The sequence below is a fragment of the Lycium ferocissimum genome, chromosome 4 (assembly GCF_029784015.1).
Source record: "Lycium ferocissimum isolate CSIRO_LF1 chromosome 4, AGI_CSIRO_Lferr_CH_V1, whole genome shotgun sequence".
NCBI lineage: Eukaryota > Viridiplantae > Streptophyta > Magnoliopsida > Solanales > Solanaceae > Lycium > Lycium ferocissimum.
The window spans coordinates 45157049-45176218 of NC_081345.1; the positions used below are offsets into that span (position 1 = coordinate 45157049).

The 19170-nt window shown below is 32.9% G+C and overlaps 1 protein-coding gene across 1 annotated transcript; it reads right to left on the bottom strand.

Annotated features, from left to right (window-relative positions):
• Nucleotides 1-344: 344 nt before the first annotated feature.
• LOC132053256 (probable bifunctional methylthioribulose-1-phosphate dehydratase/enolase-phosphatase E1 1) lies at nt 345-7045 on the bottom strand. The gene is made up of 7 exons (XM_059445206.1): nt 6801-7045; nt 6257-6412; nt 5344-5493; nt 5126-5227; nt 4515-4624; nt 4295-4413; nt 345-565 (listed from the first exon to the last, which is right to left on the bottom strand). Exons 1-7 carry the CDS (start codon nt 6867-6869, stop codon nt 474-476), a joined length of 798 nt encoding a protein of 265 aa, XP_059301189.1. The 5' UTR covers nt 6870-7045; the 3' UTR covers nt 345-473.
• Nucleotides 7046-19170: the final 12125 nt, after the last annotated feature.

Sequence of the window (19170 nt, forward strand, 5' to 3'; positions counted from 1 at the left end):
CACTTCATTAGGCAGTGAAGCACCCACTATCTTCAAATCTTAGATTCGCCTCTTAAAAGTCACATCACTTGAAAATGGAAGCAAAAGCATAAGTTTGGTAAAAGCAACGGAAAGAATCACTCAGATACCCGTGAGTAAGGTCTATTGGGTCAGGTTATTAATATCCTCGCTAAATCTATTGATATTAAAGATATAACTTCAGCTTATGAATTCAACTAATTGAATCTACCACCCCGCGGGTATTATTTTGTGTCGTTTCTAATACGAACCTCTTCATTTCTATTAATTCAATGATCCCTATAGAGCGTGGTCAGGGACAAATAATTATTGTTGAGTGATAGACCGGTAATATAAGAGTAGAAATATATAAAATTATGCACTTGAGGTAAACTGTTATTTCTTTTTTACAATTAATTACTATCATACAGGGGGAGGGAGATGGGAAAAATGCCTCACAGCAACATATTCCATCTTTAGATCTCTGGAAAGGACTTGACTGTCCTGAATCCATGATTATCTGGAAGAGGTCCATTCCCTGGCCTGACGGATATTATCACTTCCAAACCTGAATGAAGAAAAGGGTTTCGAAATTTCAATGAAATATATACATACTGAAGAAGTATTGTATGAAAGATCGGATACAATCTTGTAGCAGAAACAAGTTCAAATGAACACTTAGTTGTCATCAGGACTTGATGTTGAAGGGCGCGACCATCTCGTCTAAAAGATTAAGATGTTAGATAGAACACACTTTATTTACTTGATTATATTCTCAACACGTCCCCTCACATGCGGGTCTGATTCTTTTTTCGGGGGAATTCTTTTTGATAATGGGCAAAGGTGAGATTTGATTACAGGACCTTTGCCTGCTGTGATACTAAATTTGTTGAGGAAGAAGTAAAAAGAAACAGAGAAAGAATCTAATAAAGCACAGATTCTTTACTTGACAGGTTTCTAAAATAGAACAAACTACTCTAAGTGCCTAATTTATAGGCTTACAAATAACAAATATTTAGCTACAATAATGACTTACTAAGCTAATTATTAGCAAAATATCTAACTAACAAAAATCATGGAAACAAGTTCTAACAACCTTAGCATAATACGAGGACCTACTCCTTATTTCTTGGTCAGACTTTCAAAACAATCTTTGACATCCTCCCTTGATTCAAAGTCACACACACAAAGTAAATCTCTAAAATAACAGAACTTCTCTTTTGGCAAAGCCTTAATGCCAGCTGCTTCGAAATCTTCTTTGCTACCGGATCACGAATGAAATGTTAACATCTATCAATATGCTTCCTGCTGTGAAATGTTGGGCTCTTTGTGACAGAGGTTGTTGACAAAAATATCTCTGTTGCTCCCTTCCGTTTTTGTTGAAGATCGGCTAATACCCTCCTTAGGCAAAGGGCTTGACAAGCTGCTGCCACATGCTCAGCTTCTGAGGTTGACATTGCTACTGTAGCTTGCTTCTTTGAACTCCAAGTAATCACTCTTCATGTATGCCTTTTGTTGAAAATAGCTATCAATCCTGCTATACCAAGCTCTAGGGGCTTGCTTCAGTCCATACAATGCCTTCTTATGTTTGTACTCCTTTGTCTTCGTCCTCCTTTATGAAACCTACAGGTTGTGCTGCATAAACATCCTCTTGTAACTTTCCATTGAGAAACGCAGACTTGACATCATATTGATAAACTGGTCATTGCAATTATGCAGCCAAGCTAGAAAAAGTCATATACCGTTTCAAATCGAGCCATTGGATAAAATATCTCTTCAAAATCAACACCATATTGTTGCGCATAACATTTTGCTACAAGACGAGACTTGTGCTTCCATCTGCAGCAAACTGTCTTGAATACCCACTTCAAGCCAATTGCATTTTTGCCTTCTGGTAGAGCTGTCATGACTTCCGTCGTTGTCTCACTTCAATCTCATAATGATACAACATATGCAGCTGAATCCCCATAACCTCGGATGCTAGTGCAAGTGATGCATACCTTTTGGAACACGAAATGTTGGATTCCCGATAATGTGTCGAGTAATCAAACATTACCACGTAAAGTAATTGTCATCATATGGAAGGATCCCTACTGCTAACGAGGCTTCACAATTATGGTTTGCAAGACCATTCCAGACAAGTATGTGACTTGCATGATGTCTAGTCCAATCAGTGTTGACGGTCATGCATGTAATGTTTGTCCTCAAAACTGCAGGGAACAAGATGTATTGACACATTCCGAGTTGTCTGAGGACCCTGTCGGGTTGATGCATCTCCACTATGTCCCAACATAGCAGTGGCACCACAACACACCAAAAATATTCTCCTGATCGACAATAATCTGCAATATTTTCCATCACAGCCGGAGTATATGGCTCCCAAACAATTGTCCGTCCACAAGGTTATCTAATTGATCTCGATAAAACGACAACACATATTGGACTGTATGCGTCCAACTAAGCTTAACGTTCCATTTACACCTGTATGGGGCTCATACGAGAAGGTAATAGTTCCAACTCTAGCCTGAAGTCGATAGGATGAACCATCTTCAGCTGCTCCTGCTTGTAGAAGCAGTAGAAAACCACATAACTTAGTCTTCTTAGGCCGGTTAGCGCGACTCAAGCACTGCCCTAACTATACGTGCCAATTTGGATGATGTCATCAAGCTGCATCAACTTAATCTTACTTCCTGATGTCTTAAGAACAATGTACTGCCGATCATCAACATCGTGTAACACCTAGAAAGTTAATGCACAACTACCTCATCTGTATCATCGTGGATCGCACCGAATGCCTCCACGTGATTGGCCAGTGCACTAACTCAAGCCTACTTCCATCTAAATTATCATTGTGCGGCCTAAAACCAAGCAACTCCCTAACAATTATCCTGCCACTGCTCTTCCGTCCTTAAACTATCAATTCCCACTACTAGTCTTCCCTCTACCAGCAATGCATAAAGAATAGAAACATCTTGTAGCATAATAGTGACCTCTTCAATTCTCAAGTGAAAAGTATGCGTCTCTGGGCGCCATCTCTCAACAAGAGTTATAATAAGTGTGTGGTCTAACTGTATAAGTCCTACTTGGTAGACCCCGTAAAATACTGCATTATTTAATATTTGCAGGACACGTGGATGAATAGGACGATTATGAACCTCAGACCAAAATTTATCATCTGGTTGTCAACATTGTATAGGTTTTTACACCTTACCAACCCATACATCTTCTGACCTGTGATGGTTCTTAAGCACATGCTGTAGCATTTTCAATCTCAGAAGTTGAGTATGTGCCAGTACCTTTTCAAGCCTTTTGGATAAGGAGGGTATTAGCAAATCTTCAACAAGAACAGGAAGGAGCAATATTTAAATCATCACCACCAACCACCATTACCACAACAGCCATCAATCACTATCGACAATCACTTCTATATATCGCCAACCACCGTCGTCATTCACACTACCATTAGCTATCATGGTGGTGACGGTTGATATTTATGGTGGATGGTATGATAGCTAATGGTAGTGTGAATGACGACGGTGGTTGGCGATATATAGAAGTGATTGTCGATAGTGATTGATGGCTGTTGTGGTAATGGTGGTTGGTGGTGATGATTTAAATACCGTCGTCATTCACACTACCATTAGCTATCATACCATCCACCATAAATATCAACCGTCACCACCAACTACCACCATCAAGAACCATTGTTTAAGCGCTTATTGCTAGCCACCACCACCACCACTATCCACAACAACCACCACCACCATCAGCTAATACCATCACTAATCGGCACCACAACCACTACTAATCGCTATATAATTTTTTTTAAAATATTTTTTGATATAGTATTAGATTGATTTAGTATTTTATTTGAAGTTTATATTTATTAATTTTTAAATAAAGACAAGTTCTATACATTCATGTTGAGAAAACAACCAGTCTTAATTATTTACTATTCGTATGCACCATCAAAGGTTGTCGTGGGGTGGTTAGTACCCTTCCATCCTTAACCAAAGATCTTGGGTCCGATCCCGAGGAACGGAATCGGCTTTGGTAGGGAGAGCTTTACCCCGGCGCGAATCCAAATTAATCGAGCCCGAAAGCAGGTACAGGACACTAGGTGGGAAACTAAAAGAAAAAAACTACAACAGTATGCACATCTTCCTTTATCAGAACTATTTTGATTTAGCACTTGTATAGCATAGAATAAAAGTTGTGCAAGTATTAATGGTAGGATGGGAAATAGGTTGAAACTTAGAAAAGGAGTAGTTTTCATATAAAATAACCAGAATTTTACCTGCTGCCTTTGCAGCTATGGCTTCTTGATAGACGTCAGTCACGAACAAAATCTCGGATGGATGATCTACCCCCAAGGATGCTGTAATTTCATGGTAGCTTTTAGTTTCTTTCTTATTCCTACAACAAGTAGAAGTAATTTGGATTACTTACAATGACAAGAGAGATCAGGATACCACTTCAAAATCAGAGATGTGGCCAGATGAAAGGTAGAAACTTACCCTAATGTAGTATCAAAAAAGCCACAGAGATATTTTCTTAGGTCCCCATAGTTTGTGTAACCAAACAAAAGCCTCTGTGCCAATCTGCTGCCACTTGAGTATATATACACCTTAGGGACAAAACAGCTTGTAAATTGGCCAGCAGATAGAATTATAAGAGTTTATAGACTTCGTAATACACCTTTTTTTGATAAGGTAAAGTTTTAGACTTTGTAATACACCTTGTAAGGATAATGAAAAAAAAATGCACTTAATGCAGCAGGAATGCAGGATGAAGCCGTTAATACAACAACAAGGAGTATGTCTCAGTCCCCAACAGTTGGGATCATATATATGAATTCTCACTTCTTTATTAAAGCTCAACACATATCATCTCATACCAAATAATATTAGACGTTCTCCAACAAATCTAAAACCTATTCCCAACTAGTAGATATCACCTTATATCAATCTTGTTCTTCCATTGTGCTTTTTTATAAGGGATAAAAGAAAAATTCCTTTGATCATAATCCAACATTAAGTCTTCATTTGCAACTACAACTTTATGAAGCTAGAGCTTATTAAAAAAGAGAAATGCACAAGTGCGGAAACAATGGGAAGACGAGAGGAACCTTGATGCCTGAAGCAGCCCATCTCTCAAGAGCTTCAGGCACATCATCGAAAACAACCCCCTCTAACTCGTTATTTTGGAACCCCGTTTGCCATATATGGCCCTGTGTTATAGAATATGAAGCCAAGCACAAATTGTAAGGAACATATGTTGAAACTTGAAAGGATTCAACATTTGGACGGGATGAGGGCAAAATAATTTCACCACCGATCTCCTCACCTGTAACTCCTTTAAGGCGGTAATTTTTCGGTCAGCTTTAATCATTGCCTCAACATTGGTTACTAAAGCTGAAATTACCTCGTCCTTCCCAGCATCATTAGAAGGGACAGGCATAGCACCGGCAACACCATTTTCCAAGTCTTCTTGTACCTGAAAGAAGAATGTAAAGGAGGCAAAATTCGGTTGTCTTTACAGCATAGTACCTAATTATGAATTACATTCAGCATAGTTTTAAGTTCAACAAGTATACTAGTCAGTTTCTACTTGTCACAAATGTTGAATCGTGCTTTGGTAAAAAAGGGTTTACGTAATAATGGATACAATATATAAAGACAAGATCTAGAACCCAGCTGAGTAGTGGATTCTACTACTTAAAATATTTAGTGGGGTTCTAAATTTATTCAGCTTTAGTTTTCATATCTTAGTTTTATGTGTATTGTCGTGTAAAAAGAAAACTTGAACCCAAGTCCAATGCTTCCTCGTATCCAAGGAACCAAATTCCTAATCTTAAAAATATTGAAGTTCATCAGTAGAAGCACCACTCCTTCCTCAATGCCCTCCTTATCCAACCCGTCTGCAACCCAAATGAGTTGAAAAATACACTTTCATCATTTCTCTCTCTTGTGTAATTGAATTCAGAAAAGCAAAGCACATTCAGCATAGTTTTATTGTCAGAATATGGATAACAGTGTGCTGTTGTGAGTGTAAAATGCATGATGATGTGCTAGTTAGTACTTAAGAAAATCATTTATTTTCTTGCTAGTGGGAAATTCAAATGGATGGTACTGATTTCGTGGCATGCAATAATATATGTAATGAATCATGACCATAGAGAAGAGGTACGGGGTGCAAACAAAGAACAACCTATCATGAAATCTCCTCTCAGAGCAATTTTCTCAGAAAGTTAGCTTACTTGAGCTCTTAGTAGCTTAATATCCTCCTGGGTTTCTGCTGAATCATATGTTGCATCCAAATGTCTCCCCACATTATCACGCGCATAAGGAAAAAGAACATCTGTAACAAATGATATGGGCGTTGTGGTTCCTTCAATATCCAATATGACGCACCGCTGCATCAAACCATAGAAATCACCACGCAGGCATGCAGCACTTAATTATATGTGTATGTAACTTAAATCAACAACAACAACATACCCAGTGTAATCCCACAAGTGGGGTCTGGGGAGGATAGAGTGTACACAGACTTTACCCCTATCTTGGCAGATAGAGAGGCTGTTACCGATGGACCCTTGGCTCGAGTAAAGCAAAACACAACAATTATGAAAACATACGCAGTAACACAACAGGATAGTAAGAAGACTGAAACAGAAGAGACAACAAGCAGTAACAGAAAACTAAGAATAAGCAATACTAGAATACTAAAATAATACAAATGAAGAAAATCAAAATCTATAAATTTCAAAACCTAGAGAATGGTCAAAATTTTCAAATGCTTACCCTTAATGGCTCAATGTCACCGTTTGAAGCAGGACCACCCGCTTTTGCAGACATCTTGACATTTTGCATGCTGCTTAAAGCACCACTGGAATTACGAATAGGACCAATTTTACCTTTAAAAACAAAGGAGCACAATCAAAACACTTGGGGACTTATGCACGTAACGTTTGGTCGATGCTGCAGATAACACAGACTCATTTGAGCCAACACATACATATCCTCTTCCACCATTCTTTCCTTTAGCACCCCTAATCAAACAACCCAAAAAACACACAGAACTCAAAGAAGATAACAGAAAAAAAGATCAAGATTTAGTAGAGTTACATAGGAAAAGTTTTTAAATTAGTCACTATTTTCACCAAACCAAATTTTTTGATAACTGTGGTATCTGAGCCAGTTTGCACACACTTCAACTAATTCTACGGGTAATCCATTTCATTGATCACTATGCCACACACTTGTGTGACTTTAGGAAAGTTACTATCCACAAACTAAGACCAAGGGTGGATCTAGCTAACAACAAATGGATTCTTCAGAACCCATTAGCTTCAGAGGCGAATCTAGGATTTAGTACTTCCTCCTCTCAATTGAAGTGTTTACTTTCTTTTTTTGGTTTGTCCCAAAAACAGTGTATCTTTCTATATTTAGTAAGTTGATAATTCAAACATCATACGTGACAAGTTTAAGACCATAAGATTCAAAAGGACATTTTAGTATATTATACTCCCTCCATTCCAATTTAAATGTTTTAGTTTGATTGAGTACAGAGTTTAAGAAATAACGGAAAACTTTTGAATTCTGTGGTCTTAGATTAAAGATGTGTTTAGTCTTTTAAGTCTTGTGATCTTAAATTTACCAGGTAGAAAAAGTTAGACACTTAAATCGGGAAGGAGGGAGTACACATCTTTAATTTAGGATAAAAATATTCAAAAGTCTATCTTTATTTTTTTAATTTTGTGTCTACTCAAACTAAGACACTTAAATTGAGTCGGCGGAGTGTAAATAAGTACAGATAATAAATTTCAAGCTCAGTAAATTAAAGATAAGATGTTATATGGGTGCTTGCCTGAAGGGGCCATGACGATAAGTTGTTGAGATTTAGGAATGGAAACCCAACACTGTTTGTAGAAATGGCAACATAGGCCTTTTAAGTATGCTTGTGAATTTGTGGCCATTTTCACAACTCCATTCATTGCCAATGGGGCTGCTAAAGCTACTATAGCCATATTTGTTTTCTGCTAGTAGAATACTATGGTGTGTGATGTATTTCATAATGTATGGCTATATTTCTCTCAGTCTTCAGAAAAATGAAAAGGAAATGTCTTACACTTTGTTTGGATGATTGTTATATATTGTTTCATGATGTATAATACTGTATTGTAATGTGTTGTATTGTATTGATTTGATTAACATAATGTTTGAATTGTATCGATCAGATCGTTTCTCATTATTACATAATCTCACACATCTTTTGTATTTGAAAGATAAACCTAAAAAAAAAAAAAGTTTAGGATTTGGGGAGAAATGATTTTGTAGCCTTTTAGACATAAAAACGTATTGGTAAATGATAAAATATAATTATTAAATCCAAGTAAAAATGAGAAGGAAAAAAAGGTAATGACGCGATAACATTAAATCGGTCGTTATATAAAATGGGATTTTTCATCGTTACGTAGCGATGAATTTAACGATACGATACATTAAAATTCCCTCAAATTGTTGGTGTTTAACACTAAAAAAGACAATACAATAGGTAACAACCATCCAAACAAGCTGTTAGGCTCTTTATAAACTTTTTTTAGGTTTGGGCGAGAAATGGTTTTGTAGCCTTTTATAAATCTTTTGTAGTTTGGGGAGAACTGGTTTTGTAGTCTTCTATAAACAAAAATAGTTTACAATTTGGGGAGAAATGATTTTGTAGCCTTTTATAGTTGTTTTAAAAAAAAAAAGTTAGTGGGTCAGCAGATAGCCCAAATTTCAGGCGTGGACTGGTTTCAACATTTTCTAGGACTGATTTACGAAATATCTTTTTTTTACGTTACCTTTTAGATTTTTTTCCTATTTCTAAAAACTATGCAGATATAGTTTTAAAAAATTATCCTCCTGGACGGCATTAGACTCCGGTCTAGTGTTTGCTCATATATTACTCAACCTTACAGATGAAATATTAGACTATTGTCTAGCTTTTACTTATCTTATAGAAGTGTGAACGTGGTCTAATAATTTTTCATAAATAAAAAGATCACTCGTTTTTAAGAGAACTCTTTTAAAGCCCGGTACCGATCAAGAGCTCTCGACTCTAGAACAAGAGTCGATTATGGAATAGTCGTTTAGTCGGCTTTTTCGTTCTTAAGGACCTTCCTGCCGGTAAGTTAATTTTATAGAGGATATGTTTTGTTGACAACTAATACAATAGATGCATATTTTCTTGCTTTTACGGGTATCGAACACAGTGGCGGATTCAGGATTTTCACTCAGAGTGTTCGAAAAATAACATTATAATATATGTTCAGGGTGAATACAAAAAATTTACCTTAAATATACACTATAATTTTTTGTCTAGGGTGTTCGAGTGAACACCTGGCCCGAACACTCTGGCCTTTTACTGTATCCGCCCCTGATCGAACATCAGCTGAAAAATCAAAACAACAAAGTTATTTCTTATTATATATCAATTTTAATTTGATCGTATAAAAATTCTTTTATACCGTCAATCATGTAACATAAACTCATAAAGGAAAATTTCAATAGACAATTTATTTAACCGACATCAAGAAATTGAAAGTTTGACCAAATGCTTGCTGGGGAAAGTATTACTCCTAAGTCCTAAATTATTTATTCGGAAAAGGCTCAAATATGCCATCGAATTATAGAAAATCGCTCATTTATGCCATCGAACTATAAGAAATGAGTCATTTATGCCACTCATCAATAGTTTGACTCATTTATGTCATCGTCTGTTATCAAAATGACTCATCCATGCCATATTTCATTAAAGCTAGTTTTACAATATCATATATGACACGTGTATCATTTTTTATTAATTTAGTAAAAATTTGGTTGGTTTAATTAAGGTAAAATTTCTCAAATGACTACCTTTCCTACCATTTGCAGCTATACCCTTTTTAATATTATGGTTGTGGTGGGTAAGGTGTATGGATCGATTTTTTATTAATTTGATATTTAAAATTTGTTGATTTAATTAAACGACGTAGACCTTTAATCGGATTGACAAAACAAACACGTGTCATATCAATAGTATCATAAATGACGTTAATGAAAAATGACATGTAGATGAGTCATTTTGGTAACGGAAGATGGCATAAATGAGTTTTTTTTTTTTAAATTATTTTATTACATATTTGATGGGGGAACAAAAAACATAAATATATGGGGAAATGTGGGAGGGATTACAAAATACACAAATATATAGAAAAATTCAAACCCTATCACAAATACATATGATTCGTTTTCAAATTCTTCGTAGCCAACCAACAACCCTACTAGATCCCTACATAGATAAATGAGTCAAACTATTGATGGAGTGATAAATGAAAGCCATTTCCTATATCGTTATTCGGTGGATAAATGTAATTCAAATATTTCATAGTTCAATTAAAATAAAATTTTTAAGATAAATGGAGCCCAAACTATCGACATTAATGAAAAATTGATAAATGAACCATTTCCGATAATAGTTGGATGGCATATTTGAGCCTTTTCCGTTATTTACTATCAACAACAATCAATTTACACTCTACAAGGATGATACATATCCACTGGTAGACGTTGCCAATTCAAATAAGGAACGAAAAACAATTGACATGGACAGTTTTTTTAGCATCTTATCTTATAGAGACTTTGGCTCTTTATTTTATTTATGTCTATTAATATTCAAAATAACGCGAAAGTGATACATGAATTATGAATATTATCAATTCATATTGATAGTCGACCTTTTCAGAAAGATTTCTATTTTTGCTTTTGGTAGGGACCTTTTTGTTGCCAAAATGTACACATCGCCAGCTAATATTTTCAACGCGCAACATTAATTTATATATGAAAAATTTCCAAAAACTTTAATAAATATTAAATACCATTTTATAATTTTAAAAGTGCAATGAATTCGACGCTAAGAAATTTTAAATTTTGAACCCATTTCTACCTAAAATGTTTTCCAACTCAGTATTTTCTGATCACATACTTGTGCCTAATCTCAAGTAAATTGGTGATTGTCTTAAAAAAGTCTTGACATATTTTTTTGAAAAAGGAAACTACTTAACCAAACATATTAGTTTTTCCAGAAACCGAAAAGACATCACATTTTAAAGCAAAAAGAGCCACAGTTGAATTAGCTTTTCAATTATCACTGAAATTTAAAAACTTTTCCTCCAATTGCAATGCAACAAACTTTAGATTTTTTTTTTTTTTTTAAGTACTGTTGAGCTGGTTCAAAGGTAACTGTTTTTTTTTTTTTTTTTTTGTAAATGCATCCAAAGGTTGAACGATGATTGATAACTTTTCCTATTTAACGAAACGACAAGAAGAATACTACTAAAAAATTTCAGTTGAGACAGAGTCACTGAGAGAGCTTGTAGTAAGAAATTAAATTGTTGTGCCACGATTTTACGTGATTACGTTGACAAGATAAAAAATACTCCCTCCGTCCCAATTTAAGTGTTGTAGTTTGACTCGGCATAAAATTCAAGAAATATAGAGAGACATTTGAATTTTGTGATACTAAATTAAAGATGTATGTAATGTAATAAAATGTTCTTTGAATCTTGTGATTTAAACTCTTGGGTGACTTTAGGAAAGTTATTATCCACAAACTAAGACCAAGGGTGGATCTAGCTAATAACAAATGGATTCGTCAGAACCCATTAACTTCAAAGGCGAATTTAGAATTTAAATTCTATGTGGTCAACCTTTAAAGTTTTTAACATTGAAGCCGTTGTATTTTTAAAATTGTGGCATACTATTCTTTACCAAATAAAGTTGTGGTATACAATTTGTTGCCAATTTAATAATTGTTACACATAAATTCATACTCAGCCTCGAAAGTATTGGGTTAAATGAAAGCACATCCGCCTCTATATATTTTGCTTCGAACCCTCACTAAATTAGTATTCCTTCCTCTTAATTTAAGTGTTTTACTTTCTTTTCTTTTGTCGGTCGCAAAAACAGTGCATCTTTCTATATTTAGTAATTTGATAATTCAAACATCATACATGCAAGTTTAAGACCACAAGATTCAAAAGGACATTTTAGTACATTATACTCCCTCCATTCCAATTTAAATGTTTTAGTTTGATTGGGCACGGAGTTTAAGAAACAACGGGAAACTTTTGAATTTTGTGGTCTTAAATTAAATATATGTGTAGTCCTTTAAATCTTGTGGTCTTAAATTTGCGGGTAGAATGTTGGAATTAGAAAAATTATTAAATATAAAAAGAGATATTTTTTTTGGGACAAGCCAAAAAGTAAAGTTAGACACTTAAATCGGGATGGAGGGAGTACACACACATCTTTAATTTAGGACGAGAAGATTCAAAATCTTTATTTTTTAAATTTTGTGTCTAGTCAAATTAAAACATTTAAATTGAAACGGGAAGTGTAAAATAAGTACAGATAATAAATTTCGAACCCAGTAAATTAAAGATAAGATGTTATATGGGTGCTTGCCTGAAGGGGCCATGACGATAAGTTGTTGAGGTTTAGAAATGGAAACCCAACACTGTTTGTAGAAATGGCGACATAGGCCTTTTAAGTATGCTTGTGAATTTGTGGCCATTTTCACAACTCCATTCATTGCTAATGGGGCTGCTAAATCTACTACAGCCATACTTGCTTTTTACTAGAATATTATGGTGTGTGAGGTATTCCATAATATATGGCTATATTTCTCTCAGTCTTCAGAAATTTTGAAAAGGAAATGTCTTACACTTTGTTTGGATGATTGTTATATATTGTTTCTTCAGAAAAATGATGTATACTTTGTTTGGATGATTGTTATATATTGTTTCATGATGTATAATACTGTATTGTAATGTGTTGTATTATATTGATTTGATTAACATAATGTTTGGATAGATTGTATCGTTTCTCATCATTACATAATCTCACACATCAACGATTTGAAGGATAAAAAAAAAAAAAAAAAAAGTAGGATACGGAATAGAGTTACCATAAAAAGGTATGGTAAATGATAAAATAGAATTATTAAATAGTAAAAATGAGAAGAAAAAAAAAAGGTAACGACACGATAATATCAAATCGGTCGTTATATAAAATGAGATTTTTCGTCGTTACGTAACGATGAATTTAACGATACGATACATTAAAATTTAAGTAACACAGTACAATACAATAGGTAACAACCATCCAAACAAGCTGTTAGGCTCTTTATAAACTTTTTTTAGGTTTGGGCGAGAAATTTATCTATTCAAATTGTAAAAGGACAAGAAATCACATTTCCAGATTGGTAGATAAATACTTACTCGATTGTGTTATTTACCCAAATAATTTAATCTTATCATATAAATAGAAGTGACTGTGAAAGATATATGGGTTGGATTTTGTGTAAATACAAAATGCGTCTTAGTTTTTACTTTATTTGGTACGAAGGGAAATGTATTGTTTTTTTTCAAAAATAAGTTATTTTTTAATATTTGTTTGCCAAGGAAAACACATTTCTTTCACAAATATCCTAATTCTTGACGTCGTATTATTGTTTTAACTAACATTTAGACATTATTACACTAATTAATCAAAAATTGCTTCCTAAATTTATTATCTATATTATTTTTTGAAAAATATTTTCCTTTATCCAAGCATATGCCAATAATATTCTTCAAGGAAATATTTTTCAAAAAAATATATTTTAAAATAACAAATTCTATCATACCAAATACACTCTTGAATAAAATGATCAACTTTGTTCCTGATTTTATGGCTGAGAATTTGATTTTATCCCTGGTTTGTTTTATCTGCATCCTCATCGTGTGATAAGTAGTCCCATAACACTCTTAGCTAACATTTTTTTGTGCGGAATGTCCTTCAAAGGCACTAGTCTTTAATTTTTGTCCCTTAATTGTTGGTCTTTAATTTTTGTCCTTCGCCTAAAAACTCATGGATTTCGGGTTCGTCTTCCGTTCAATAAATTTTTTTTTAAAAAAAATCGCAAGACATGGTTTGGGCAAAAGTTAGGCCTTAAGACGGAGTTTTGTCTTAAGGCCTAATTTTGGATAAAAGTTTGACTTAAGGCAAACCTCTGCCTTAAGGCTTAACTTTTGCCCGCATAGGTCTAATTTTGCTACAAACCTCTGCCTTCCGATTCTTTTTTATTTTTTTATTTTATTTTATACTGAGCTGGGGTTCGAACCTAGAATCTCGGAATATTAGAAAAAGGCTAAAAATTAAAGACCAACAATTTGCGGGACAAAAGTTAAAGACCAGTGCCTTTGAAGGAGAATCGTGCAAATGACCCCTTAGCTAATACATAGCAACTGGGCTGTTGGATCAGCCCAAGAACCCGGCTGAAACTATCCAGCAAAAGAAAGCCCATAATTGGCCCAAAAAAAGTTACTGGGTCAGCAGATAGCCCAAATATCAGGCGTGGACTGGTTTCAACATTTTCTAGGACTGATTTACGAAATATCTTTTTTTAGGTTACCTTTTAGATTTTTTCCTATTTCTAAAAATTATGTAAATATAGTTTTAAAAAATTATCCTCCTGGACGGCATTAGGCTGATTCTAGTGTTTTCATATATTACTCAACCTTATAGATGAAATATTAGACTATTGTCTAGCTTTTACTTATCTTATAGAAGTTTGAACATGATCTGATAATTTTTCATAAATAAAAAGATCACTCGTTTGAAGAGAACTTTTTAAAGTCCGGTACCAGTCAAGAGCTCTAGAATCTACAACAAGAATCGGTTCTGGAATAGTCGTTTAGTCGGCTTTCTCGAACTTAAGGACCTTCCTGCCGGTAAGTTAATTTTATAGAGGATATGTTTTGTTGACAACTAATATACTATATGCATATTTGCGCTTGCTTTTACGAGTATCGAACATCAACTGAAAAATCAGAAAAACAAAGTTATTTCTTGTTATAAATCAATTTTAATTTGATCGTATAAAAATTCTTTACACCATTAATCACTTAACATAAACTCATAAAGAAAAATTTCAATAGACAATTTATTTTGCCGACATCAAGAAATTGAAAGTTTGACCAAATGCTTGCTGGTGGAAACTATTACTCCTAAGTCCTCTATTATTTATTATCAACAACAGTCAATTTACACTCTACAAGGATAATACATATCCACTGGTACACGTTGCCAATTCAAATAAGGAACGAAAAACAATTGACATGGACATTTTTTTTTAGCATCTTATCTTATAGATGTTGCTTCTTTATTTTATTTTATCTTATTTTATTTATTTCTATTAATATTCAAGATAACGCGAAAGTGATACATGAATTATGAATATTATCAATTCATATTGATACTCGACCTTTTCAGAAAGATTTCTATTTTTGCTTTTGGTAGGGACCTTTTTGTTGCCAAAATGTACACATCGCCGGCTAATATTTTCAACGCGCAACATTAATTTATATACGAAAATTTCTAAAACTTTAATAAATATTAAATATCATTTTATAATTTTAAAAGTACAATGAATTCGACGTTAAGAAATTTTAAATTTTGAACCCATCTCTACCTAAAATGTTTTCCAACTCAGTATTTTCTGATCACATACTTGAGCCTAATCTCAAGTAAATTGACGATTGTCTTAAAAAAGTCTTGACATATTTTTTCGAAAAAGAAAACTACTTAACCGAACATATTAATTTTTTGAGACACCGAAAAGACATCACATTTTAAAGCAAAAAAAGCCACAGTTGAAGTAGCTTTTCAATTATCACTGAAATTTAAAAACTCTTCCTCCAATTGCAATGCAACAAACTTTTGAAAAATTCTTTTTTTAAGTACTGTGTGAGCTGGTTCAAACGTAACTGTTTTTTTTTTTAATGCATCCAAAAATTCTTTTGAACGATGATTGATAACTTTTTCTATTTAGCGAAACGGCAAGAATAATACTACTAAAAATTTTCAGTTAAGACAGAGTCACTGAGAGAGCTTGTAGTAAGAAATTAAATTCTTGTGCCACGATTTTACGTGATTACGTTGACAAGATAAAAAATACTTCTTCCGTCTCAATTTAAGTATCTTAGTTTAACTAGGCATAAAATTCAAAAAATATAGAGAGATATTTGAATCTTGTGATCCTAAATTAAAAATATGTGTAATATAATAAAATGTTCTTTGAATCTTGTGAATTAATCATGTAGAATAATTTAATTGTTAAATTATTAAATATAAAAATAGATACTCTTTTTGGGACACATAAAAAAAACAAAACACTTAAATTAGAAAGGACGGAGTAATATTTAATAATACTAAAGTATGGCATGAAATGGACCATGAAAGTCCAGAGTCGTATATAAAAGTTTAATTTAATTCATGGATATTCCACACGAAATATAAAATTCCACATGAAAGTACGTCAAAAGGAATATTGATGGCATGTTTCAATTGGACTTTGTGCTGTGAGACGTGATGTGACATGCCGTGTATATTTTTGTCACATATCCGTCGATTTATTTATGTGCCTTTACTTTATTTTAAAAATATTTAATTGTGATTTGTTGATGTCAGGCTTTAAATATTATAAATTGTGAATAATTATGATTTATTGTATTTTTTATGTAGTTTCTAAATAGTAAATTATTTTTCAAAAAACTTAAAAATTTTATATTCAAATTCACATACAAAATAAAAGCTTAACTATCGAAATTCAAATCGTGTCACATGAATTAAGACCGAAGGAGTGATAAGTTAGTAGCAACACGTTGAAGTCGAGCATCCAAGAATTCTTTCTGTCTAGAGAGGAAAATGTATAGAGCTTACACTTTTTATGTTCCTTGATGTACCAAATTAGTTAGCTAGAAGAGGAATATTCGTTCTTGTCAGTGCCTATAATTTTTTGAGAGCTTATCGAGAAATTCTACTTATTCGATAGAATGAAGCTTGTTTCTGTATAGTCCTCATATATTCTGTATGTTTCTTTATATATATATATATATAAATATATAAAATGCTTCCAACTCTAGAAATAGAGATGGAGGAAATTGATTTACAAAAAAAATATATGGGTCAATACTAATCTCGTCATTAGTTTATGTAAGTGTATTTAGTACGAAGTTTAAAAAGGAATAGAGATTTTTGAAATTTGTTGTTTTAAATAGTCATGAGCCATGACGTTTTTGTGGTTGTAAGTAGAGGTGGATTCATAATTTAAACCTTATGAGTTCAAACTCTGAATTCATTATATTTTTAAAATTATGAGTTCAGACCTATAATTTTTTTGTGTTATTAAATTTTTGTCGCGTAAATTTATTTGCGATCAAAGTCTTAATTCGGATGAATAAAGGTAGACCTCACCAACTCCTAGTTGTAAAATAATAATATTAAGAGCAAATGGAAAATTTAACCTTAAATTGTTTTTAGGATTAATTTCAGAGACCTCCCCTCTGACTTATAACACTCACCTCCCTTGTGATTCGAAATATTACGTTCACCCCCCTTATTTATATATTTTTGTAACAAAACTAATTTAAATGATAAACTATTTATAATATTTCAAAACTACCCTCATTTGTCACCTTACTAGGGTATTTTTAAATATAAACCTCCTCCCGAAATTTTTCAAAACTAAAGAAGGTTCCAAAGACTAATAACTTGATATTCAAACGAAATATCAAATTCCTTAGCATGTGAATCTATCAATCCACTTCTGCAGATTGCAGCAATTTGAGTTAAAATGAAAAACTAAAAATCTACTGAACGATAATTAAACTCTTAAAATCTAGAGGTGGAGTTAAAGGAGTAATCACAAGCCAATGCGGAAATATGCCAGTTTATAGTTTCAAATTGCATGTTGAAAAAAAATTATAGACTTATAAATCAACTAGTTTCATGAGGCCAGTGTTAAGCCCGAATCCAAACTCATGGTACAAAAATAGTAATTTTAAATAACAAAAATATAGTAACTTGTGTCACGTTTTTCTACTGCATAATTAATTTAATCTAATGATACATTAATCATTTCTAGTAGGTAAGTCTTGTGGATATAATTCTTCACAAAATCTTCTTATGCAGTTTTAAAAAATTAACTAGGAAAAAAGATTAATTACACGAGAATCCCATGATTCAATACAAATAAAATATGACATCCTACAATCACTACAATTCAAGGTAGTTTTAACTGTTTCAAAGTGATTATTGAAATATATGTTTCTCTAATATTTCCTCCGTCTAATTTATGTGATACGTTTGACTTGACATAAAGTTTAAGAATGTGGTCTAAATAAGCTTTAGATATTTGTGTATCTATAAATTATTTCATTAAGGGCAAAAGGAAAAATTTAAAGTTAAGTTATTTTTAATTATAAAAAGGTGACATTTCTTTTTGACAGATTAAAAAAGAAAATTATGCCACATAAATTGAAACACATGGAGTTTGAGGTAAGAAGAACTTGACGAAAAGTTACCTCTTTTATAGAGTCTCAGGTAAATTGGGTTAAATAAATCAATGATGGAAAACTGAGAAAACATAAGTAAAAAGCAGCATCCATGTGGAGCAATTACATAGGGTCAAATAGTATGTGAGGATGACAACTCTTTTGAATTGACGCTTGTATATAATAGTAATTTCTAATTATAAACAGATGATATTTCTTTTTTACAAATTAAAAAAATTATGCCATATAAATTGAAACGGTTGGAGTAAGAGATAAGAAGAACTTCAGAAAAAGTTACACCTTTTAGAAAAGCCTAGGTAAATTGTATTAAATAAATCAATGATGGAAAAATGAGAAAACAAAAAGAAAAAGTAGTATCCATGTGGAGCAATTTCACAGGGTCAAATAGTATGTGCAGACGACAACTCTTTGGGATTGACGCTTATATATAATAGTAATTTCTAATTATAAAAAGTAATTGTTTTCCTAGTGGATCGGGTCTGATTCCTTTTAAAAAATATCTATGTGAGTTAAAAAAATAAGATTATTCATTTTTTAAACGAATCAGACCTAATCCACAAGAAAAAAAATTACCACGTGGCTTTAAAAAGTATGTCTACTAAAACAATGGGTAGACTTTTTTTTAAAATCACATGACATTTTTAAAATTAAAACATAAGCTAAATGAAATTTAAAAAAAAAATCCTTAAAAATGATATATTTGCGTGTTTGCCTTTGCGGTATATATATATGGGGCTAGAGGAGATATATTT